This window comes from Musa acuminata, chromosome BXJ3-11 (assembly GCF_036884655.1).
Source record: "Musa acuminata AAA Group cultivar baxijiao chromosome BXJ3-11, Cavendish_Baxijiao_AAA, whole genome shotgun sequence".
In the NCBI taxonomy this organism is placed as follows: Eukaryota; Viridiplantae; Streptophyta; class Magnoliopsida; order Zingiberales; family Musaceae; genus Musa; species Musa acuminata.
Window position 1 is genome coordinate 32,083,973 of NC_088359.1, and position 25,561 is coordinate 32,109,533.

The following is a 25,561-nucleotide window of genomic DNA, read 5'->3' on the forward strand; positions in this document are numbered from 1 at the left end:
TTAGCCACCACTGGTTAGGTTTTATTGATCACATAATATATATATATATATATATATATATATATATATATATATATATATATATATATATATATATATATATATATATATATATATATATATATATATATATGTAACCCAAATATTATTTCTGGCTATGGCTCCATCAGGTCATACATGGCATTTGACACTCTGAATCATTGAACACAATATATTGCACCACAGGAAATTAAATGTTTAGATTGATTGCTTAAATTGCAGAATTTTAGATGCCTCCTCAGCCATATGATGTATTATTGCATGCCAGTGGGGCCAGCAAGGATCCAAGTCATGGCATTATCAACATTGATATGAAGAAAAAGAAAAAAAGATGCCTCAAATTCTGACCCATCTCCTCTCTCTCTCTTTCTCTTTCTATATCTACTCTCTCCTCTCCTTCACTAGTTGATATTTCTGCCTCTTGTTAGTCCTCCTCCTCCTCCTCCTCCTCATCATCATCACCATGAGCTTCTTGAGCATGATGGAGGCAAGACTGCCTCCAGGGTTCAGATTCCACCCACGGGACGAGGAGCTTGTCTGTGACTACCTCATGAAGAAGGTCTTCTGCAGCGGCGGCGGCAGCGGCGACGGCGGCTGCTGGCCCATGATGATCGACGTCGACCTCAACAAGTGCGAGCCTTGGGAGCTTCCTGGTACCGCCGCCAGCCACCAGTAATCTTGCTGTAGCAATATGGAACACTCTCTTGCATACATGCGGCTCAGAGGATCTTAGAATTCTCTTGTAGGATGACAGCAGCTGATGATATCTTCTTCTTTTCCTGGTTCCAGATTCCCCTGTGGATGAACAGCTAGAGCTTTCTCTGCCTTTGGCTTTTCTTGATTTCTAGAACTGTGCGCGTGTGTGTTAATTTGCACTAAATATTTTTGTTGCTTTTAGCTGTCTTAAATCCATTGCCTTCCTCAATACATGCATACTTACTGCATACGACATGCATGAGTTGGATTCCTCAATATCGATCGCATCATCCTTCCTATGTAAAACTATAGAGTAGAAATTGCAAACGTCTTGTCCTCATCTTGGCTTTTTATGCCAAATCTTTGTCCCCTTGTAAACCTCTTCGTGTATCTCAATCCATTCCTGGCGACCTTTCAGATCTCGAAGAGGAACCATATATCATTGCACCAGTTGGAGGTTCAGAACCTCGAGTCTCTCCTAAACCTCATGTGTCATAAACGATCATGGTTCCATAATACATAGCCCGATCCACAAATAGGGATGAATCAGTCACCTGCTTCGATCATATGTCGGATGATGTAGTGATGTTATCTTCTGCGAGTTCTCGTGGCGCAGAAATGGCATGTGTGGCGGGGAAGGAATGGTACTTCTTCAGTCTCCCGGACCGGAAGTACGCGACCGGGCAGCGGACCAACCGGGCAACGCAGTCGGGCTACTGGAAGGCGACGGGGAAAGACCGGCAGGTGAGCCGAAGAGGCGTGCTTGTTGGCCTGAGGAAGACTCTCGTCTTCTACCGGGGAAGAGCTCCCAAGGGGAGGAAGACCGAGTGGGTCATGCATGAGTTCCGCATGGCAGACTCTGACGATCCTCCACAAAAGTTCTCGTCCGAGGTAACACACCCTACTAAACATCATCAGACGACTCGTATGTCGATGAGTGTCTTACCAGCTTTGTGGCCACATTTTGGTTGTGATTATTATGATGATAATGATCCTCGCGATTGCCACAAGATAACCCTTCGGATTTTGCTATGAATCACGAAGCAATCATGTTATCGTTGTAAGAGATACGCCAACCTGATTGCATTTTTGTCTTCCAGCAGGATGATTGGGTCTTGTGTAGAGTGTTCCACAAGAGCAGAGGGGTGGCATCCAAGCCCACCGCAGAGACTGGCGACGACGAAGCCGTCTCCTCTTCCCTCCCTCCTCTCACGGACGGCCACATCGCCCTCGAACAAGCGCCGCTGGGTTCACAAGGATACGAGCAAGTGTCCTGCTTCTCCGACCTGAACCCGCACTCTGCGTCACAAGCAAATGATGCGGCTTACCCTCCTCTCTCCTCGGTTGAAAGGAGCCACCAACTCAAGAGCTCAACTCTCGTGGGGGGATTACTCGACCTGGGATCTTCTGACCAGGTCGTAAGCTCTGTGTTGAGCCACTTCACCAAGTTGGAGGGGTTCCCAAAGCGGGAGTTCCCTCCAAACACTAGTGCTCCAAGAAGCTTGGACTCCCACTTCACTGGAAATGGTTTGTCATACGTTTGGAACCCTTTTTGAGACTGCTATTTAGTTAGATGAAGGAAGAATCTGTTCATGTGCACATACATGTACTCCATACCTATTTGTAGGTGATTGATTACTTAGCATTGTGCAGGGATTGCTCACGCAAGAGGGAAGAACAGGCATACAAGTTTGTGTTTAGTACATTGGACTCTTTGTTATGATTGGAATGTAATTGTTTTCTGGAGCTCAAGAAATGTAATTATTTGTTTTGCTGCTGTTCCACCACAACCATTTCAATCCTTTCCCAGGAAAGAAAAATGGAAAACTTATTCATAGCTTTTGTCCTCGCTTCTTCTTCTTCTTCTTCTAAGCTTCGACCTCGATCTGTAGCTCGAACTCCTCACCCATGAGCAGAGACAGGCTCTTTATCTCTACCACACTAAACCTCCCATTTTTCTGGTGTGCAACACTTACCTCTGAGGTATTGCCTGCTCCCAGTGATTTCACAGATACTTTAGATGTTTCCTTCAACTCCATGCCAAGGATCACCACCTTGTTCACTACCAGCCTGTGCTTCGATGCGTATGCGCCGTTGACCACTTGTGATCTTAGCTTCGGGCCTTTCCCTTCTGTCTCCGCACTAAACCTCACCAAGCTCCACTCGCTCTCCTCCCCTGCCATCTCCACCGTCTCCCCGTCGTCCAGAAACACCTCCCCTGCCGCGGTTCCGTCCTCGTCGAGCACCACCAGGAGCTCGAACGGACTCTGCCGCGCCGACTGTGTGGTCAGGGCCTCGCCTTGCATCGCCAAGACGCTCCCACCTCCGACATGAACGTTGATGGCGTCTTGCGGGGCGTCAAGCGTTACATACTGGCCGGAGTTGCTCGTCACCGACTGCGAGTAGTTGAATAGGTTGAACCACTTGCCTTTTGGGAAGTATGCATCGACCTCGACGGCCCCCGGCTTCAGTACCGGGGAAACCATCACTCCTGCTCCGATCAGAAACTGTGTGCTGATGTTGTAGGTCGTTGCGTCTTCAGGGAATGAGAAGAACACTGGTCGCGCTATAGGCGCGCCCTTGACGTGTGCCTCGTACATCAAGGTGTAGATATGGGGAAGAAGACGGTACCGGAGTCCGAGCACCTTTCTCGCGGAAAGGGCGACGGAATCCCAGACGTAGAGCTCTTGTGGAGACGTCATGATGGCCGAGTGATCCCTCGAGAATGGATAGAATGCACCTAACTTCATGGCACAACACAGAAACTCCGGTCTCAGCTTGTTGCTTCAGCCGCAATGCGGTCTGGGAGTTGAAGGAAACAAGAGCAATTTACCTGAATCCACCGCCGGCACAGCTCCTCAGTGGTGTCACCGCCGAAGCCGCAGATGTCTGCCCCGACCATGGGGATCCCGAACAGACCAGAGTTGAGAATCGACGGTATAGAGTACCCAAGATCTTCCCATGTCGCGAAATTGTCGCCGGTCCAGTGCGCTGCATACTTCCCCGAACCCACGAAGGTCGACCGGCTTAGCACAAACGGCCTCTTCCCTGTGGATCCGATGAGCCCGTCATGGGTCGCCCTCGACTCCAGAAAGCCATACAGGTTGTGGGCGTTGTACTCCGACACGTTCCCGTAGTGAGTCGCAGATGCGGGGACTGTCTTGGTGTTGATGGGCCGCCGCACGCCGGCGTTGTTGATGCTGTAAGGAGGATCATCCAGCGAATTCAGCGGCGGAGAGGTAATGAAGTTGGATATCTCATTCATGTCGACCCACAGGCCGTCCACCGGAAGCGTCTTCCTAAAGATGCCGATCTCTTGAGCCCAGAATTTAGCAGCCGCTGGGTTGAGGAAGTCCGGGAAGTAGACTGGTCCGGGCCAGACATTACCAAGGTAGTAGCTTCCGCCTCTCTTCAAGAAGACATCTTGTTCCATCCCTCTCACAAACGTATCGTATGTGTAGTTGACGCTGATACCTACAATTGCTTACAGAGTCATCGTCTCTGCTTCCTGTTCGTTCCGATGCTCGGTTCTGCAGAAGCTTACCTGGATCTATTATGACCACATACTTCTGCCCATTCTCGTGAAGCTTGTCGACGAATTCATTCATCCTATCCGCTGGGAAGTTGATGGGATCGAGAGTGAAATCTTTGAATGCGTCCATGTAGTCGATGTCGGTCCACATTACCTCCAGCGGTATCCTGGCCTTGGCATACCCTCCAACCACCTCTTCAAGCTCGAACAAGTTTTTGTAGCCGTATTTGCACTGGTGGAACCCTACATAAGAAGTGGTATGCATCAAACATTCGGATCACGCACTCGACGATGGACATCGAAAGCTTTGATCTGCTCACCAAACGACCAATACGGCATCGGAGCCGGCCGGCCGATGAGCTCGGTGTACTGGTCCATCACCGACAATGGCGATGGCCCTGCAAAAAAGTAGAAGTCGAGTACTCCTCCAATCACTTTGTAGGTGATGTAAGATCCTCCGTATATGACGTCCATCCCGTTGCTGTTCAGGAGGAGCACTCCGTGGGTGATCCCCGGCGGATACGTCGTGTCGGGAGACGATGATCTGACGTCGATGTAGAACGGATGAGACCCATACAGATTCAGATCAGGAATTGACGCAGGGATATCTGAATTCCACAGGGTAAACGTGTCATCTGGGACTAGCTTCAACGACTTCTTGGTGTGCTCCCCGAGTCCATAGATCGATGCTCTGTCCGCCGGGAGCGACGACGAGATCTCCAGGTAACTGTCCTTGAAGACAACCGTGGGGAGCGTATCGAAGAGCAGGTCGCCCGTGGAGCGGCGGGAAACGGTGAACGTAAAAGGGGACGTTCCATGGAGGGTGAAGACGAGGTCGGAGTCTGAGCTGGAGAGGACATGACTCTCCGGCGGAGACTGAGACCGGTCGGTTTCCAGCATGGAGCGGAGAGATGCCTGTGGCTCGCGAGGGATGATGTGCTGAGGGATTTCCCATCTTTCGTGGTCGGCGTCGGTGATTCGGACTCGTAGCCGATCGCTGGTCTCAAAGCTGCAAGCAGAAGAGGTGACGGATCACAGAGAAGAATTCAGGGTATCTAATGAGGCAAAAGAAAGATCACAAGATTCTTTTTCTACTGCTACTCCGACCAAGGTCAATTTCGGCATAGATGAGAAGTCATCAGAGGCTAACCTGGCCAAGAGACCGAGCTTTGGAATGTCGGCTCCATAAACCGACGTCTCCTGAATCAGCCCGAGCTCAGCGGTCAACGTCTTCCCGGAAGGATCGACGCCTACCGATCGGAGATCGTACCCGTGTCCAACGACTTGTTGCTCTTGCGAAGCGGAGCAAGAAAAGAACAAGACGAGGAGGAAGAAGAAGCAGGGGAAGCTAGCAACAGAGCAGGAGACTATCCTCACCCTCATCGTCCTGCACCGTCGTCTTTGACTCAGCAACCACAGACTAATATATATAGATATATATATATATATATATATATATATATATATATATATATATATATATATATATATATTATATCTCAACCAACCCCCCCCCCGCTTCGAACACGTGTCCCTCGTCTATACGACGCTTTAAGGAAAGGGGATGGGTGGGCATGATTCATGAGATCGAGCAGCACGTGGCGGAAAAAGGCAATATATTTGTGGTTGGAGTTTATCTTGAGTACGTGGCTTAATTCCATTTGCAAGGCAAAGGTGGCCCATCCGCATGGTCCCCTATGAAAGGGGATTGCGTGTTGGGAGCTGGACACAAAAGCGGATCAAGGAAAAGAGGTGATTTCAAGACGGAGATGGGCACTGCGCCCGAATTAGTTATACGGCACGTGATTTCAACTCAAACCTTATCATCTACTTTATGTCTATATACGACAAGACAAAGAAAAAGACAAAAAGCATGACAATTAATTTTTTTTTGAAAAAAAATAATATTTTGTTAAATTTTCTTATTAATTAATGCTTCTTGTCGATGAATTTGTATGTAGTCAGTCCTCCGGTCATTGACAAGTAAGTTGGAAAAGTCAACGGTCAAGAATGAAGATAAGGTCAATATCCACATCTTAATGCTTTAGTATGGATTTTGGCCCATGTCATGATACGTGTGGACTTTGAATCAGTCGAACCTCACCAAGAGAAACGTACTCATCTGCTACCTTAGCGTTAAAGTTTAAGAGGGAATATTTCATCAATTAGATACAAATCTTCCGTGAACTTTATATATAGTAAAAGTATATGCATTATATATATCATCTACAAGTACTACACAAGCTTTCTATTACGTGTAAGTCAGTGTTTGAGGTTTCGTCAGATCAATACGAAATAGGCAGTATGTGTCCAATCAGACCAAAAAAAAAAAAGACACGTGGATCGTCTCAAGTGATCTGATCTGAATATTTAAAAATAAAAAAAAATATATATTCATGAACCCTATTCGCCAACTTGTAGTATCGCCTCATGCAATCGTCTGTAACTCATCGTGCGCGGCCAATGATAAGTTTTCTCTGCCTCTTTCATCTTTTATTATTTATCCTCTTCCTCTTTTTTTTTCTTTTACCACCTCCTCTTTTTTTATTTGTCTACATTATTCTTTCCCTTTCATAAAAACTATAATTATATTATTATATAAAAGATTTTAATATCAAAAATTAAAATTAAATAATGATAGATCAAATATTATGATTACGTATATTTTGATATTACTTGAAAAATCTTTATCTTATCCGTAAATGTATCGTCGTCAAATATAAAAAAAGCAGTGATGCGATATGTAAAAAGAATTATATTCATATTTTTCTCTCTTCATGTCATTCACAAAACTACTTTAAATGAAGAAGATTATAATATAAGTAAACTAAAAAAAGATTTATAATTTCTCAACGTATACTTAACATTATATAAGATCGTCACATAACAAAGAGTCATTTAACATATTATCCCTATGAAATATAATTTATCTATAAGTGAAAGTAAAGTATATAATATAAGTAATTAAGAGAGTTTATTTCGTTTATCCTATCAAGGTCATCTTCTAAAGAATCTTATTATAATTATTATTTTTATTGATCGATAATTATACTCAAAATAAAATAACTTAATTAGATTATAAAATTAAAAAAAATTACTTTACACATGTGCACAAATTTTATAAAATAGGTCAGTAAATCCAATAAGCATGATAATACCACAATAAGTTTAACTACCAATACGAGTCATCACGATTATATATCATCAATATCATACTTTCTTTTTTGTATAACAATATTGTTAGTTATTCCTAATATATTTTATACATATTATACAATAATATATATATATATAATATAATATAATAGAAATAAAATAACTTTAATTACGTATGCACGAATCATAATTATAATGTCCACTCAAATATATATCATTATATCTTTTATGAGTTAGCCTTAGTGAATAGATTAACAATCGATATAAAACTCAAGTTCTTAATTGATATTAATTATTTTTTAATTTTTTTATTTAACCATCAACTAATTTATGCTAGAACTACTAGAGTATTTATTTTTCTTAGAGTAGAAAAATATTATGATATATCATAATATATTTTTAATAACTTGGCAATTAAGTCCGACAATACCAAATCTCAAGATAAAATTTTGTAATCATAAAGCTTGATTAGTGACCTCAAAACATACCAACAAATTAGCTTCTATTGTTAATAATACATTAATATATTATTATATATATTATTATAAATTATCCCTCAAATTAATATAATATAAAATATAAATTATAGTTCTTACTATCTAAGTAATTTACAAAATTATATTTTGAAAATATTATTATTTCAATCTGATCTAATTTTATATGAGTATTTTTCGTTCAAATTTTTAATATTTTATTCATAGATAACTCTAATATCTACCTAGTATTTTAACTATAAAATTGATATCTAGTCTAGTATAGACTTGAATATATAATAGAATTCTAACTATGTATACATATAAAATATTTTTTATTTAATTTTTTTAAGAAAATTATTTTATAAAAAGTTGCTTTGATTGAAGTTTTTTACTTTGTATACTAAACCTCTCAACAATTTGGTCAATATATGTTTTTACGAAATAGTGATAATTATTCTTAAGATTTATCTCTAAATATTTTAATATTAATAACATAAATTGTTTTATTCATATCAATTATCTTAAAATTCAAATATATATTTGTTTCTTACAATAAATCAAGATCACTATTAGTAAAAAAAAATTTATCCACATGTAAACGGATATAATAAGCTAGCTTTGGCTAACGTTCAGATTAATATTGATCAATTATATTTTTCTTAAATGTAAAAAGAATACATATATTTTTCGTTAATAGATATAAATAGATATATTTTATTCAATATATTTTCCAACACTCTTTTATATTTTCCAATTTCGCCTTTTCCTTGGCCAAAAGTTATTATTTTAGTAATTCTTTACTTACAAATAATCAACACACATATATACATATCTTATAATTTTTATACAAAACGAAGAGGGTATCGAGCTTGTCATCACATCTACTTAATAATGATCAAAGAAATAATGTATTGCGGTCATCGAGTTTGATCAGTATTTATCAAGTAAGATAAATATTTTTCATATATTATTATTATGCATTTTATCAATAACACTTTTATTTTCCTTCGATCTATTGTTTGTACTAAATTTATATTGAAAATTATTAATTCAAAAAATAGAAATGAAAAATATTTATCCTTATTTCTCATAAAAAGAAAAGAAAAATAAATGAAAAATCTTTTTGGGCTCCATAAGATGAGCCCAGTAAGAGGCCCATATAAGGCCCATTGTTTGCTACTCGAAGCGGGAGGCGATCTGATCCATGATTAGACCTATATCGACGAGTCCCTACTGTGAACACTTTAGGGCTGCGCTCAAACCGCTCTCCGCAGGGGGGCGCGCCCTCTTCCTCGTAGCTTCTCTCTCGATCCCAGCTTCCGATCTCTTGGGGGAAGATGGAGACGCCCGAAGAAGCCCAAGGAAGCGCTTCGAAAGAAGAACCCCAGGAAACCCTCGAAGAGATGCTATCGAGACACCGGTAATAGCAGCAGTCGAAGTTCGGATTTTTAATCTTCAAGTTTTGGCTTTTATTTACTTTGGTGACTCGATTGGTGGATTTCTAGTTGCTCGAGAGAGCCTGGTTTACGGCTGTTCTGTGGGATTTTGGTGGAGTAGTAGCAGTCCTTGGAGGGAAATGTCTCTTTTGGTCATCGGAGAACTAAAGAAAAACGCTTCTTTAGGTTGTCGGTTAGGCTTGTTTAGTTGAGAGGATTATCTTTCTGTATTTGTGAATCTTCTGCTGTCCATATTGTTGCTTTTGTTGGTGGATGCGTTACTTTTTTGAGTACTTAGATCTTCCAATATAATGCTCAGTGGATATTAATATTTGAAAGAAGGATTATGGTTTTCGGTTGCCTAGCTAAGTCTCTTGGTTTAACTTTATCGCTTTGAAATCATGCTTTGGAGATGGAAAGCAGGTAGCCATACAAATATGTTCTCGGTCTTATTCAGTGGATTCTAAGTCCATTTGAAGATACTGCTTAGCCAGCAGGAAGGCGTCCCTTTAGTTCCTCTATAGCCTTCTAGATAACTGTGAGATACTTCCAGCCTGTTGATGCTGGATCTATTTGTTTAATGTAATATAACTTGTTTGTTGTTTCTTTTGGGCTGTTTCAAGCTTCTCTGGATGTTTATTGTGTCCAACAGCTTAGTATCTGTATGGATAAGACGTCCAGATGCTTTTTAACCAAGGCTTCTCACTATTATGACACTAGCACTAGGTGCTTGTGATTCGTTTTCCAACACAATAGCTTAGCTCATACCAGAAATTAATATGATTTCTTATTTCTAGTGCAGTAATACATGGTGAACTAGATCGTTGGTTGTTAACAATGCAAATAACATAAATGCTCAAATCATCAGAATATGGACACTGAAATTGAATTGCTACTCAGCAAATTAACTATGAGGAATATATTCTAGGTGACATAATGATTGAGATATAACCTTGGAGTATGTTTCTCCACCTGTTAAAACAACCATGGAAGTTAAAGATTTTAGAAATAAACAACTTGAACTTTTCTTTAATGCTTTTCTTCCTTTTGTGTGTGCGTTCAAGCTCAAATCTTGTTTGCTTAACTTGGTAGCTCTAACAGCGATACATCAATAGACATGCATTGAGAGTTGATGATAGGTTAGATTAATATGTACAATTAGATGAATCTGCTAATAAACAACTGGGTGTAGGTCTTTTGGTCATGTTATTGTAGGCACCTATATTAAGTTATATGGTCATTAGGTCCATCGAATCAGTCATAAAATGTACCAGAGCAACTCTGTGGTTCACTCTGTGAGAACTGATATATGCCAAAATCAAGTTATGCACACTGAGATGAGGGTTTCTTTGTTAGACCCACATTGGAATTGGGCCTTGATTTATGTTGATACACATCAATGTAGGTGTTATCTTGTGCACATCAAGATGTGGGTGATTATAGTGCCCCGATGTACCCATATCAAGTGTTGATGATAGATTGGATTAGCATTACAAATTGATGGTTCTAGTAGGAATAACTTGTGCCTAAGCATTTTAATCCACATGATTCCAGGTCTATTTATGTGATTCTTGGTCTATTTATCTGAGCCATTATGTTAGCAAATCATCAGGCTGGATCGTTTGACCAAAATATGATAATTGTTATTTGGTTGTAGCCTGTGTAAGTTACAGCATATTGAGAATGGTCCTGTTAGATTGCAGCACACTCAATTTTACTGCCAACTTATATGCTGAATGAGACAAACCTCTCCACAGTGAACTCTCATTTATCATCTTGTCTATTTAAGTGCCTTTAAGGTCATGTACAGGAATGCAGAACACTGTACTTAGATTGCAGCACACTCAATTTTACTGCCAACTTATATGCTGAATGAGACAAACCTCTCCACAGTGAACTCTCATTTATCATCTTGTCTATTTAAAGTGCCTTTAAGGTCATGTACAGGAATGCAGAACACTGTACTTATAGACGAGTCATCATGGTACAAGTTTTTAAAGATGCCTTCTACTGGGCTTCTTGTAAGCTTACTCTGTTAAGATTGTCTTTGTGATCAATGCTTACAGTCCTTTAGCATCTGCTCAGTGAACTATATGATCAATATATCATAACATAGCAAGTTTGATGATACTTCCACCAATGCTTAGTTGCTTACAACTTTGCTTTAATTGGGATCAAGTGTTCAGTCCCTTTATTTTAATTGGACTTGAAAATTTATCTTTTTATGATTTTAGTGCCTTTTCAGATCTATTTGTAGAATGGAAACATGCAGCATGAGGAGATATGTGAGTCACCCCACAAATTACTCCAAAATTGATCAGAGAACCTTTGTGGTCCCAATGTTTATGGTTTTCACGTAAATCAATGAACTCCAGGGCTTGAGATTGACATAATGTGATGGATTTTATAATGGTTCTAAACCCATGGCCCACCAAAAGATGATAATTAGGCTTTTTCCAGTAGGTGTAAATGGTTGTCCTTCACCTTATGGTAGCCATCTTGGAAAACTAATCAGTAGTCCTTAGGCAGGCTTTAATTTTGCTGGAATCTTTTGATTTTGATCAAAAAATAACATCCAAGCAATATCTTGATTCTTACTGGAATGTTTGCCTTCTCATATGAGAACCGTTTTCATAAATTCTGATATCATGATCTGATATTTCTGATTACCTTGCAACTAGTCGATATAAGCTTCTACATTCCTGCTTCTGCTTCTGCTTCATTACAGTTCTACTTCCCCAGTAGACTTTACCGAACCTTTTTTATTTATGATCTTAATATAAGCTTCTATATTTAAAGGAAAGAGATCATCAAGATCGATGACAAAGAGATGAGCCTTAAAAAAGCTGCAGCAAAAGGAAGCAAAGCTGAACAGAAAGCCAAGAAGAAGCAGGTAGAAGATGAGATGTGTCAACTTCGATCCCAACTAAAAGCTAAACACAAACAAGAACTTGCATCGTTGGGCTCTAAAGCAATTGGAAGCACAGAAAAAGATAATCTAGACGTTTTCGTGAAGGCCATTGCTGGCGTTAACATCACAGGTCATAGTCAATCAGCAAAGCCCAGCAAAGGAGCTAGGAGGAGAGAAAGAAGAGCTCAGGAAGAAGCAGCAAGAGAGCACAGGATACAGGAAGAGCAGAGTAACATCATTAGTGATCGTGTGATTGAAAATGAGAGGCTGGAGAGGAAGTTGGATCCCCTTGGACTAAGAATTAATGAAATAAAGCCAGATGGTCATTGTCTTTATCGAGCTGTTGAGGACCAGCTCTCACTTTCTTCCAACAATACATCACCTTACAGTTTTCAGGAGCTCAGGAAAATGGCTGCCAATTACATGAGACACCATGCATCCGATTTTCTTCCGTTTTTCTTGTCAGAGAGTAACATCGAAGTCGATGCAGATAACTCTCCCTTGGAAATATTTGAGAAGTACTGCAAGGAGGTTGAATCCACAGCAGTTTGGGGTGGACAACTTGAGCTAGGTGCTCTTACACATTGCCTCAAGAAACATATTGTTATATATTCAGGTTCATTCCCTGATGTGGAGATGGGGAAAGAATACAAGTCTGAAACAAGTAGCAATTTGAGCAATCCAACCATCCTGTTATCATATCATCGGCATGCTTATGGCCTTGGCGAGCACTACAATTCAGTGGTTCCTAATGCCATGAGGTAACTCTATGTTCTCCTTTTGTGCAATATATTTATGACTATGATTCATTCTCGATGTACAAAGACGACAAATCATAATCTTTTGACAGAATCAGATGATTAGTTGTTTCTCATTGTTAAACATGAGAGGTGATCTTTTGTCCAGGAGTTGTTTTACCTTCAATAATAGTGGAACTGTGAAGAAACGAAGGATCATGTAAGTTGTGCACAATGTGGTTGTTTTTGCTTATGAATTTATCTGTTTGATTGGGTGGATTTAGAGTTCCAAGACTATGAAATAGCTTAAAAATTTATTGCTTTTCTTGACTTTTCTTTGTTAAGTATCCAAAAACCAGCATGTTATTGGTAAAAATAAAAAAGATTTATTGTTACATCCATCATATTAGCAGAAAAGGGTATTGATTAATTTCTAACTGGGTTCAACTTATAGTGGTTATTTTTAAATGATGATTCTGATTATACAATCAATGTATAATCAGAATCATTTTTTTAACCTAATATGCACAAAATATATCTGACGAATGATGTGTTCAATGTTCCTATTCAGTCAAAATTATTCTTTGCTCATAGTCGATTGATCATTTATCTCTAGACCTTCTGTGGGACATAGTTTTTTAATTCCTTTCTTGTAGAAACCAAGCTGGATATGCTTTTCCCTCCATTGCTGTAGCTCATAGAGTCAGCGAGAATGGTGCTAGATTAAAATCAAATGTTCTAATAGATCAACAATTAGATTTTAACTGTTTATGGAGTGTCTCTGAGTTCTTCCATGATGAGTACTAGGTCCACCAAACTCTTTAATGCAACAGTTACATATAAGGTGTTGATATTTTGATGTATTAAGGGGCGCACTCATCATGGAACAAGATGATGCAACCTCTCTCATACAACCTGGCTGATATTTCTGGACATGGACAATTGCACATGAGCAGTTGGTCAAGTAGATATGTAGTGTGTCGGTTTCTCAGGGTGGTGATACTAATGTCATTCCAACATGGATAGTTTTTGTCGATGTTTATTTGAGGAAATGAGAGAAAGCATGCTTGCCTTTCTTTGGAATGGTTTCTCACTTGTTGAAGCTAAATAAGATGACTCTTTGGACATGTATTAATCTGCTTAGAAACCTGGATAGAAGCTCTTCTCTACTCTCAATTGTTGAAGGTAAGTAAGAGGGCTCTTTGGACATGTGTTAATCTACTTAGAAACCTGGATAGAAGCTCTCCTCTACTCTCACTTGTTGAAGGTAAGTAAGAGGGCTCTTTGGACATGTATTAATCTGCTTAGAAACCTGGATAGAAGCTCTCCTCTACCCTCACTTGTTGAAGGTAAGTAAGAGGGCTCTTTGGACATGTATTAATCTGGATAGAAGCTCTCCTCTACATTCTTGATTCAAGTGTAAGATTTATAGTATTCCACTCTGGCAGAGGTAGAACATAACATGGATGCAGTTACATTAAAAGATTTTTGCTTTCTTTTCGTTGATGATTTTACCTTCATATTTTCTTTGGAAAGCTTCTTTGTGAATTGTTGTTACCAGGTTGTATATTTGTTTCATACCGAGGTCAAAAAAGCTATTAATTATCCTGGAAGCTTAGGAGAAGCGAGTGAGTCAGGGCTCATGGACAAGACAATATGGCGGCAGTGACACCCACTGCTACCTGTCAACCGTTCCACAGCCTCCATGACTCGCTCGTTTCTCCATCCTTCATGTCTACTCTTGGGTACACAAAACAGCATTGCACGCACTGCATCATTTCTGTCCTTGTCTTACCTGATGCAGTACGTAAAAGAGACGAGGAAGAAAAGATCAAAGTCCCTGTTATCCTTTTTAGACCATTGTCAATCTCTCACATGCTTCGATTGGTGGTCCTGTGGACACAGTACAGTCTTCAATCGAGGGGGACCGGTGACAAATGAATGCCACTTCCATTCTTGTGGTTGTAAAAGAAGGAACAGATTCAAAATTCCAGTCTCATAGTAATGTCATCTTATAAACTTTGAAGATGATAGGTGTGAGGACTTCTGGTAGCAATTTCCTTATGATTAGAAGCTGGTTTGTATCAACCTATGGAAATCGTGTAAGCCGGGAAGATAGAACTGAGGTGGCTTTCATGGATTTTGTCAACCCATAACAAGCTTCGGTGGGAATGTGTGAAACACTAAACAATTAGGGCAGCAGCACAGATAAAGAGGCAGAGCACATAAGGAAGATGACAACATAGATAGGCAAGGAACATTTCATTCGAGTTGCAGGGGGATCATAACAGAGATAGATCCCTTCCCTGAGGTTTTCTTGAAGCAGGGAGAGATGTTGCACTTGAGAGAGGCAACAAAACACATACTCGAGGGTTACTGCACAAGCTTTCACCCCGAAACAACCCACGCAAAAAGGGGCAATCGAGGTAGGTGGTCAGCAGCAGGAGGAGGACCGGGCGGGCGTCGTCGAGGGCTTCAACACCACGGTGGGGACGGCGCTCCGCTTCCGCCGCTCGTGCTCCTTGATCAGCTCCGCCGCCACCAGGTCCAGCTTCTCCCCGTTGGTCTGTTCCGACAGCTTCCTCCCCTGAAACAGCACCGACTCCACCCCCCTCTCCGTCGCCCCGCATCCCTGCGTTACCCCGACGCCATTGTCAGAGACCATTCTCGACATGCCGTCGAAGATAAGGAGGGTTTACCTGGATCCTAACGTAGTTGCTCGCCCGGCGCTCCCCAAACGCCATCCCCACCGCTTGATCCACCTGCGTTTACTCGGACACAATAACTGTCACCGTATGTAATGACCGAAATACCCAAACATTACAAAGGACCCTCCTCCTAGATGAAGGGTACCATGGTCTTTTAAGAAAGAAAAGAAAAAGGAGGATTTATTGAACGGAAATTTAAGTGCCGGAAGCGGCAACGTCGGGGTGCTGACCACGTCGGCCTGGGCTCTACCGGTGATCATCGCTATATCCGCCACGGAGAGCAGCGATGGAGCCTTCCCGAGTGACGCCGGGGCCTCCGCGCCCCCGAGCGAGACGACGAGGAGGTCCTTCACCGCCGCGGCGGTGGGAAACTCGCGACGATTGTTGAGCACGTGGGTGATGGCTGCCGCCGTGGGGTTCCACATCGCCAACCCGCCCCCGACCGCCCGGATCCGCGTACGGCCGTCCACGGAGCGCATCTCCACCGCCGCCGCCCCCGCCGCCGGGTCCGCGCACGTGGCGGCGCACACCTCCTCCATCCGAAAGTCGTAGCCGTCTGCCTCCACGGCGTCCGCCCGCGAGAACACGAAGGGCGCCCCCGTCGCCAGGTCGTAGCACGGGATGAGAACCGGCTTCAGGGCGTCTCGCAGCGTCGCGTCCCCGAACACCCGTCGGAGCAGCCCCCCCGAACGGCAGAGGAGGCCCGCCAGGATTCCCTTCCGCTGGGCGGCTGAAGAGGCGAGGCGGCGGCCGTGCTTGGCGAGCAGGCGGAGAGCTTCAGCGACAGAGAACAGGGGCCGGCCGTCGTGGCCCCGTGTGAAGAGGAGGGCGGCGAGGACTCCCCCGGCGCCTGACCCGGCTGCGAGGTCGAAGAAGTCGGCCACGCAAGCGTCGGGGTCGCCGACCTGCTTGCGGAGGGATGCCTCGAGTCGGGCAAGAGCGGCGCCGGCGAAGTCCACGCCGGCGGCGTCGATGGAGAGGACACGTACCGCGCCGGAGGTTGCGGAGCGAATGCGGGGCGCGGCGGGTGTAGCGGGCATGGAGGGGAGAAGGAGCTTGGGGTCGTCGTAGCCGAAAAGGAACTTGCTCTCCAGTATCGAGAAGATCTCGTAGCTCAGTTTGTCCATGTCCAGGCTCGGTTCCACCCAAGCAGCCGCCGCCGCCGACATCTTCCTTTCCGATTCTCTGCACGAGAAAAGGTAACTACCCAACACTAATCTCGGCTTACTTCTTCTTCTTCTTCTTCTTCCTCTTCACTCTCTCTCTCTCTCTCTCTCGGTCTTTCTCACGGCAGCCGATCGAGACAGAGGAATGACGAGAGCAAGAGAGAGAGAGCAGACGGGATGGCGATGTCGGCGAGGCGTCTGCCTCGTTCGCCTCGCGGCATTTTATAGACGGGAAAGCACGTTAGATAGAATCTACTATTATTGTCCTCTCGAGGTGTCAAATGCATCTCCACTGAAGCCGGAAAACATGTTTCTTGTAGCTGTTAATACTCCCCTGCTAAATTTAGCCTCTGCAATTTTGATGTCATAACAGTGGGATGACACTATTAACCAGAATTAATTAGTCAACAACCATTGGAACAATGTCAGAAGACATTACTCCTTGGCAGCACAGTCTATACACACAGTTCTAATGGGTGATAGATAGATAGATTCGTAAAAGCGAAGGAGAGGAAGCGTCGAAGGCCCGTGCAAAGATAGATAGATAGGTTCGTCAAGGACGACCACTTTATTCCCCTGCCTTTATTTCTTTCTTTATGCAGCCTTACCATTTACTCAACATCTGCTTTCTATTTCCAACAAGTGTGTCATGTGAGACCCCTATTTCATATTCTGCTGTTGAACCTCAAATGACAAAAGGGATGTTTCCACAGACACCATCAACATAAAGGCAAACATTTTGCAGGATTTCTGCATCACAGGTTTGTAGAACAGGCTGGAGGATCGTGAGCAGATCAGAACCAAGCCTTGACTACCTCGTGATACTGTTTTAGAGTAGTCAAACAGTCTTAGATGGAATCGTGTCACTTTTCCGAGTCGGATTTTGTAGGAACCTCTTTGTTCTTTGGAAAATGAACTTATATTTTGTACACGACATGCATTGTTCAGCCCCACATTTGGATAATTCCTTCATCCTTTACGCTAACCCGCAATCATGTGATTCAGGTAGGCACAGTACAGACTATGAGTGGGTTTTGGAACACTCAGCAAAAGTTTATGCTTCGGATGGAAGGTTGGGACAAGACACAGCCAGCCTCATTGTAAGTGTAAAAGAGATGGCCAAAGTCATGCTCAGTGGTCATGAAGGCAACAAGAAGAGAAACAAATTATATCTCACGGTCGAAGGACTGGGTAGAAGTAGAAATGACTCTTCTTTCATCGTAAGATTAGGCATGTATTGTCTCCAAATGGTCTCATTTTAATTTGTTGTTGTTGTTGTTGTTGTTGCAGAATTAGTGCTTCCTCTACCCAGATTCTGGACCTTTAGGGTAATGTTGGCTTCTCTGCATCTCAAGCTTCTGACCTTTAGGTATGTTTGCAGCAGCTTTCCATGTGTTCATTCAACAAAAATAACTATGCTAATCTTATATGATTTGTCTAGCCATGCATGCCACATCAATTTTCTTATGGTTGATCCACCACTGCATCATGTCGAAGCTCACATAGTGTTCTTCTTCTCCAAATTACAGCTGCAGTAGGTAAGAGACACAGACTTCGCTAGGATCTTATAGCGTAAGAACTTGTCCTGTAGATTGCTGCTAACGATGAGGAGAAATTGCAAACTAGTTTTCACTTTGCTCCAGTAAACTCACCATCTCCATCGATCATTCATGGAAGTGACATATCTACTTGCAGATGCATTCTAGGCATTTATCGTGTGTGGGCGGCCACATGCCATGCACAAACACAACCAGGGCAATGGAGATGGATTATTATCTTCATCAGTACAGTGAGATCTACCACGACCATGTCAAATATCTCTGCTTGGGGACTGTGTCGGGGAAGACGAATTCCTGCAGGGACAGGCTGGTTAGTGATTTCTTTGCCCCCATCCATCGATGCAGTCAACTGTTTCAAGCAGCAAAGATTTCTGGAACGAATCTTGGGGTGATGGCACAACATATATTTGCCTTTTTTGTCGGATTGACTATGAGGTTTTACGACATGCACTGCGGGGGAAGGGGAAGCCACAGAAGAAGTGAGTCAATTCATCTCATGCTCGGATGCAACGCAAACTGTACTCACAACAAAAGCAAAGGAGAAAGAAAAGCTACATCATAGCTGTGGTGGTCGAGGAAAGCGAGCTGTGGTGTCTGAAGCTTCAAAGCTTTTGCCCCCAAACAAAACTCTGCCACACAAGGCATTTATGCTTATGATATCAGGTGGCGTGATGTCTCTGTCCCGAGATCTGGGGTGTCTGTCTCCAGATCTGGATCGCTCTTCATCGTCTTCGACCTCTCCCTGTTGCCCTGCAATCTACAGTGGTCAATTCGACTACGAGGACCCGGGTGTCGTCTCAAGGTGAAACATCTCTACCACTCGTGACAGAGAGGGCGAGGAGGACTGCAGGCCAGCTAACCCTAGCTGGTGCCATGGGGCTGCGCGTGCACGGGCGCTTTGGACATTGCGTGATGTAGGATACGGATCTACGGAAGCGTCTGTCAAATGTTCCAATGATTGCAACCTATCATTAGAAGTCGATGCCCACTTTAAAGGGCTGCATGCGTGCGGGAAAGATGGCATCCTTGAGCTGCTTAAAACGAAGTAAAAGATGATGCCCTTGAGCACGTATCGAGGTACTTCTCGAGCATTGATGGAATGTGGAAGTAAAAGATGGAATGTGTTGGAGTCCATTAGGTCGAGCTTAACCGAGAAAGGAGGGAGAAGATCCCCTGCACAGGTAGCGGAGAGAAGAGGGAGGTTTCTTCGATCGTCTCCGTTCTTGTTTTGGTGGCTCCGACACCCCTGAAACCATCAGGGGTTGACGATACCCATACCCATGATGCATGGGTCCCGACCCACACGGATGGTAGGTCCCACGCTTCGGGTCGTGGGTTTTCATAAGCCCATGCAGGTTTAATGGGCCGGGCTCGAAACGGACCGAGACCCGAAACAAAGACCGGTATACAGACGCCACCTCGTCTCGCTTCCCGCTCCGGAAACCCTAAACCCTCCACTCCCGTTCTCTCCTACGGTTATTGGTTCCTCGAGTCGTTCTCGCACGGTTTCTTCTCTCTTCCTCTGTTGTTCCTGAGATCCAGATCTTTTGCGCGAGAAGGAGATGGCCGCGTACGTAACCCATCCCCCCTCGTCTTCCTTTGATCCGTTTGGAACTAGCTAAGAGTTTGATGTTTTTGTTTGATTCTTGCGTTTGGATTGATGTTTGTTATTTTGGTTGTTTGATGCTTGGTTCTACCTAATGGATGGACTTTATGGTTAGAATAGATGGGCGCTAGTTGCTTCCACCGATTGTTTCTATGGATCTGTGTCAACTTGTTCAAGATCCTCAGTATGACGGAGAAAACCCAGAGAAAAGAGCGGGGGAATGAGTCTTTTAGATAACATGAGGAGAGAAATCAAAATTTCCATATGACTTTTCTTTATTTTCTTGTTTCTCTCTCTCTCCCTCTTCTGTTCTTTCCTATTTTGCCGATGCTATGCTCTTTTTTGCCCTTCTGCTGCTTTTTGATGTGTTCTTACTCTTCATTCCTTATGCATCCTTTTTCATCCTCTCTATCGTTGTGCTACTGCTTTTTTTTATTGCAATATGTTACTGGAATCTGTGGTTTCATATTCTTTTTTTCCTTTAATTTGTTGTTGATGCTTAATGTTCTCTGTTTTCGGCTGTTGTTTTGATTATGTTTCTGTGATGTGTTTTTCTAGCTGCAATCTCTTTTGCTTCCGTGACGCTGAGTTGATATATCCAGGATGATTATATCTTTTGTTTCTCGTTCTTTATGCTAATTGTGAGGAGCATGATGCCCTTCTTCTGAAAAAGGAAATATTATTATTTTAGTTTGTTTATAAGCCTGAACTAATGTCTTCATTATCTGTTCATTATTGAACAGCAAAGAATTATCCATTCTGGTTTCTTATAATTTTTTTTGTGTGTTATCATCCTTTGTTTATCATCCTCATTTCAGTGAGGTGTGTATCTGGTGCACCTCAATTTAATAACTTACAGAAGCCGAACAGCAGTTTTGCAGACGATCATAGGTGGGATCACAAACTTGTACTTGGTAGCTGATCTTATTGTTCTCCTCTCCTGGCTTAATCGGATCGACCTTGCTTAACCAACTTACTTGCCTGACCTGGTCCTTGAAGTTCAATTTCATTAAATACAGCTTATCTTGTCTACTGTTTCAATTCGACGGCAATCTAACCACCACAGTTCTCTTTTATGGTTTTTTTTTTCTTTTTAACATGTGTAATGAGCCTTCATGTTAGTTGTATTGTTGACACTGCTGTAACTTATTTGCAATGGTAATAACTGAATTTACTGCTTGATAAGTCATTGTTCATTTTAGTTGATGATATTTTGTCATATACCCCTGAATAAACTATACATGCTTAGAATTTCATTTTTTTTTCTAAAGCAGTAGTTATTTTCCAGTATTTTATTTTGACTTGTTTCTTATTATGCGTGTCATGTCATTTAAATTTGCACAGGCGTTAAGCATATACCTTACATGTTGTTGTATACCCACTTAACTGTTATAGACTCTCCCTGTGGTTATCAGTGAAGATGCTGAAAAATCTGCTCCAGTTCTTGGAGAACCCATGGATTTGATGACCGCTCTCCAACTTTTGACGTAGAAATCATTGGCTCATGATGGGCTTGTTCGTGGGCTCCATGAAGCTGCCAAAGCAATTGAGAAGCACGCAGCACAGCTTTGTATTTTGGCCGAGGATTGCAACCAGGCCGACTATGTCAAGCTAGTCAAAGCGCTTTGTGCTGATCATAATGTGCATCTAGTCACGGTGCCAAGTGCCAAAACCCTTGGCGAGTGGGTAGGGGTTAGTATCTATTGCATATCTATAATTCCTTTTTCGATACTTTTACTTAGGGAGTCTTTAGTTGCTTAAAATATTAATGGAGAATGATTTTTTTTTTGGGGGGCAACATTAGTTATTGATGGTGGGAAAACAAAAACATTTTAGAAAACCTTCTTCCAGACATGTAGGAAATTTATTCTTTTGTATTCTGATTTTTTTTTCCTCTAGAAAATGATAGGAAATTGGGCTGTGGAATAAAAACTTATTTTTTTCTTGGGCTGTAATAAGGACTCTTTGGCTGGCAAATTGGATATCACCTTTTATTCTCTTGTCAAGGCATAGAAGTTTGCAGCCGTTTGGCTTTACTTTATTTTGCGGTACTGACTGCTTGTGTCATGCTCTGCCCTAATGTGTTTTTCCTAAATTGATTGATGCTTGGAATGCAGGTATGCAAGATCGACTCAGAGGGAAAGGCCAGAAAAGTTGTGGGTTGTTGGTGTGTGGTAGTCAAGGTACTGCTATCACTTGAAAAGCAGTCTTTATACATGTTATTTGTTTATCATCTTTGGTCATGATGCTACATTCTGTTGATGCTCTTCAACAGGATTATGGTGAAGAATCAGAGGGCCTTCATATATCGAATTGGGTAATACAGCTTTGCATATATCGAATTGGGTAATACAGCAATCTGTTTCTTTTACACAATTTGGTCCAAGGACAATTCTGAAAGGGCTGTAGTCTTTTACAGATGGTTTCTCAGATGATTTCTCATCTCGTATCGACACGTATTTTCCAAGTGACAGTATCTGGCGATTGCTGGACCTAAACCAAGTTCGGCTTCGTTGTCCATCTTAGGTTGAGTTACTGGGAGACGACTGGGATCTATCTGGGTCGAGATCTTTTTTTTCTTTTAAACTGTGTCAGCTGTATACAATGAAACCCTTTTGATATTTAAATTAGTCAAAGTTCCGAGGATTCAATCAAATATCAAAGTTAAAAGAGCCTATTCCAAAGTTTCTTGAGAATGTATTTGAGAGCATAGTGTGATGGGTGAATGTTAGATTTAGATTATGGTAAATATCGAGAATAATTATACACAATACATCATTCAACCATCAATAAACCTCAAGATCGTGCGCATCTAAGTTGCAATTAATGACTTTATTGAGTTAGCTTTCTTGTCACTGTTGTGACCTCATGAGATCGAGTCACATCACCAACCCTGTATCACTAGGTCCTGCATGATATGTCGATCAATAACGATGATTGTAGTTTCATCTTAGGAGATTCAACTAGAAGACACATTTTAACTAACAAGAACATCCTAAAAATTTTATTAATCATGAAACTAAACTAAACATCATCTTTCTGTTAGGATCGTAACGGCATTTCGATTGATAAAACTTGAGATAATGAGTAAGTAAATTAAGAAGTAATAACAAGGGAAAGCAAGAAAATGATGTAAACCGATTTATAGTGGTTTGGTTGTCCCGACCTACGTCTACTCTCGATTCTTCTTCCCTCGAGGCTATTAGCTTTTATTACCGATCTTCTTTCCGACGGGCGAAGATCAACTACTCTTGTTACAACTCTTCTCCTTTTCATAGGTTTAGGAGAGAACCTTTATACCTCTCTTTTATACAAGACCTTACACCTTCTTAGTATAACCTCTACACTCAATGAGGAAGAGACTCAAACACATTTTGATAGAGTTTACATGCTTCAATTCATAATATTTCATTCTTCTCTCTTCTTTTTCACCTCTTGCATTAAGCAAGTATGAATGAGATATTTAGAAACCCTAAATGACTTCAAAAATGAAGCTAAAATTTTAAATCCCCGAGTTTTCAAGGTATTGATGGTAGTACTACCGGCACCGAGTGGCACTACTGTCGAACAGAGCCTGAGAATCTAGGCTTTGACTGTACCATCGTCGCCTTGGGCGGTACTACCACCGACACTAACGGTACTACCGTCAGACTTCTCGAAAAAGTGCAACACATGCTTTCCGACTCTCATGTGGTACCATCGCTTGGGCCTAACGGTACCAACGCTTGGGCCAACCTCAGGTCACCGAATCGACTATTAGCCCTTGTAGCCGGGGAAACTGGCTGCTTGCTTGCCTTATGGGGCTAGGAATCCTAGCTGCCAACGTTATCCCTACAACTAGGAAACCCTGGCTGTAAGGCCTGCCTTCCCCCAGGCCAAGAGCACCTTTGTTGCTCTCGACCTTGCTTCCTTTGGCCAAGTCGAGAGTAACAAGGTGTGCTCTCGGTTGTAAGTAGCCTTCAGCCAAATCGCAAGGCAACAACAGTTGCCGCCCTTTTTCCTATATTTTGTGATAACAATGTTGGTGACAAAACATTGATTTGAAACACCTTTTAATAAAGAGAAAAGGTGTAGTCCATATTTGAAAACTATGATAAAAAATTATAGTAATCACGTAAAAATAATTCTATACAATTCAACATAATACTTGTAGTTCAAAAACTAATCTTTCATATGAGCAACCTGGCTCTCTTTGATATCACTAATGGGAAATATGGGGCAGCATCACATGCGCAACAGAAGAATAGAAAATAAAATCCCAAAATTTTCACAGAAAAAGTTACTTGTCGTCATGCGAAGGTTGGTGCGTAAAAACCTACAAAATCGAAAACTGCGCATATGTAAAATATATGTTACTTGGAGAGATCGTATATCCCTTAAAACCTATATATCTATGGGAGAGAATGAAGGATGTCAACTGTCCTCGTCTCTAGTAGTGATCCACATAGTAGATGCGACAAAAACGTTTCTTAAATCGTTGTAGATCTTCCTCTCTACACACACCACGTGATCAAGAAGAGACTTTTGATTTGGTATCCTATGATGTGTCACACACATATATATTTAATATATATCTATATCGTATTCAAATAGATATACATATCTAGTAAATGTATAATCAATCATACATTACATGAGCAATCATACCAGATGATCATGGACCATAGTTGATCAAGCTCGAGCTAGTGGGCCCAATCACTCATATTACGATATATGTGTGCAACAATGCATCTCCATGTCCTGTGATCATCCATCTCATCCTCATCGGTTCCGTCGACATCTCAGCGCATTTTCATACGTCGGATCGTTCATCTCGGCCTCATGGGTCCCGATGTCACCTCCACGCTCCCGCTACACCTCCTCATGTAATTACAACATAATTATAAGCACGTAGGCCCAATAATAAATAAGAAAAAAAATGAAAGCTCACAGGCTCTAATAATAATAATAATAATAATAATAATAATAATCACATCACATAGTCCATGATCATCCGTCTACATCACACATCACACATTACATGTACACATTATCATGTAGGACTACTAGATAATAATAATAAATAATTAAACTATTTAATTAATTATTTTATAGATTTGGGGGTACCCTACCCTAGGGTGCCATATGCGGTTAGGAAACCTTGGCCACCAGGGTTACCCTTGTGGTCAGGAATCCCTGGTCTAATGACTGCCTTGGGCAGCCAAGAATCCTTGGCCCCCCTCTATAGCCCGAAAACCTTGGCTATAGGGTAGTCATGGGCAACCAAGAAACCCTGGGTGCTAGTTTGCCCCATGCGATTAGGAATCCTTGGCCATAGGGACTCTTAGGCGGTTAGAAAACCCTAGTCGCCACCTATAGGGTAGCAACAATTGCTGCCTTTTCTCCCTCTTTTACGTCAACATTTTTGATGTCAAAAGGCCTCTTTAAAACATTTTTTAACAAAGAAAATAGGTGCAGCCTAGATTTGAAAATTACGATAAAAAATCACAATAATCACAAAAATAATTCTACGTGATTTAGCAACACATGTAGTTTAAAA

At 41.9% G+C, this 25,561-nt stretch overlaps 3 protein-coding genes and 2 pseudogenes across 7 annotated transcripts; 3 read left to right on the forward strand and 2 right to left on the reverse strand.

Moving 5' to 3' along the window:
* Positions 1 to 403: 403 nt before the first annotated feature.
* Positions 404 to 2,519, forward strand: LOC135652724 (NAC domain-containing protein 21/22-like). Of its 5 annotated transcripts, none has more exons than XM_065173908.1 (3): positions 404 to 692; positions 1,352 to 1,626; positions 1,839 to 2,519. In XM_065173908.1, the coding sequence occupies exons 1-3, from the start codon at positions 503 to 505 to the stop codon at positions 2,289 to 2,291; spliced, it is 918 nt and encodes a 305-aa protein (XP_065029980.1). In that variant the 5' UTR covers positions 404 to 502; the 3' UTR covers positions 2,292 to 2,519. The 5 variants fall into 5 exon arrangements, with proteins under 5 accessions (XP_065029980.1, XP_065029979.1, XP_065029982.1 ...); XM_065173907.1 differs by having other exon boundaries at positions 406 to 692; positions 1,836 to 2,519; XM_065173910.1 differs by having other exon boundaries at positions 554 to 711; positions 829 to 1,626; positions 1,836 to 2,519.
* LOC103972433 (probable alpha-glucosidase Os06g0675700) lies at positions 2,484 to 5,671 on the reverse strand. Its single transcript, XM_009386773.3, has 5 exons — positions 5,418 to 5,671; positions 4,588 to 5,276; positions 4,280 to 4,510; positions 3,569 to 4,209; positions 2,484 to 3,479 (listed from the first exon to the last, which is right to left on the reverse strand). The coding sequence occupies exons 1-5, from the start codon at positions 5,648 to 5,650 to the stop codon at positions 2,604 to 2,606; spliced, it is 2,670 nt and encodes an 889-aa protein (XP_009385048.2). The 5' UTR covers positions 5,651 to 5,671; the 3' UTR covers positions 2,484 to 2,603.
* A 3,456-nt stretch (positions 5,672 to 9,127) lies between these two features.
* On the forward strand, positions 9,128 to 13,262 carry LOC135653443 (OVARIAN TUMOR DOMAIN-containing deubiquitinating enzyme 5-like). Its single transcript, XM_065175424.1, has 2 exons — positions 9,128 to 9,319; positions 12,135 to 13,262. The coding sequence occupies exons 1-2, from the start codon at positions 9,237 to 9,239 to the stop codon at positions 13,009 to 13,011; spliced, it is 960 nt and encodes a 319-aa protein (XP_065031496.1). The 5' UTR covers positions 9,128 to 9,236; the 3' UTR covers positions 13,012 to 13,262.
* Positions 13,263 to 15,230: 1,968 nt separating this feature from the next.
* Positions 15,231 to 17,062, reverse strand: LOC135653442 (patatin-like protein 3; annotated as a pseudogene).
* Positions 17,063 to 17,831: 769 nt separating this feature from the next.
* Positions 17,832 to 22,709, forward strand: LOC108951727 (small ribosomal subunit protein eS12-like; annotated as a pseudogene).
* The last annotated feature ends 2,852 nt before the right edge of the window (positions 22,710 to 25,561 follow it).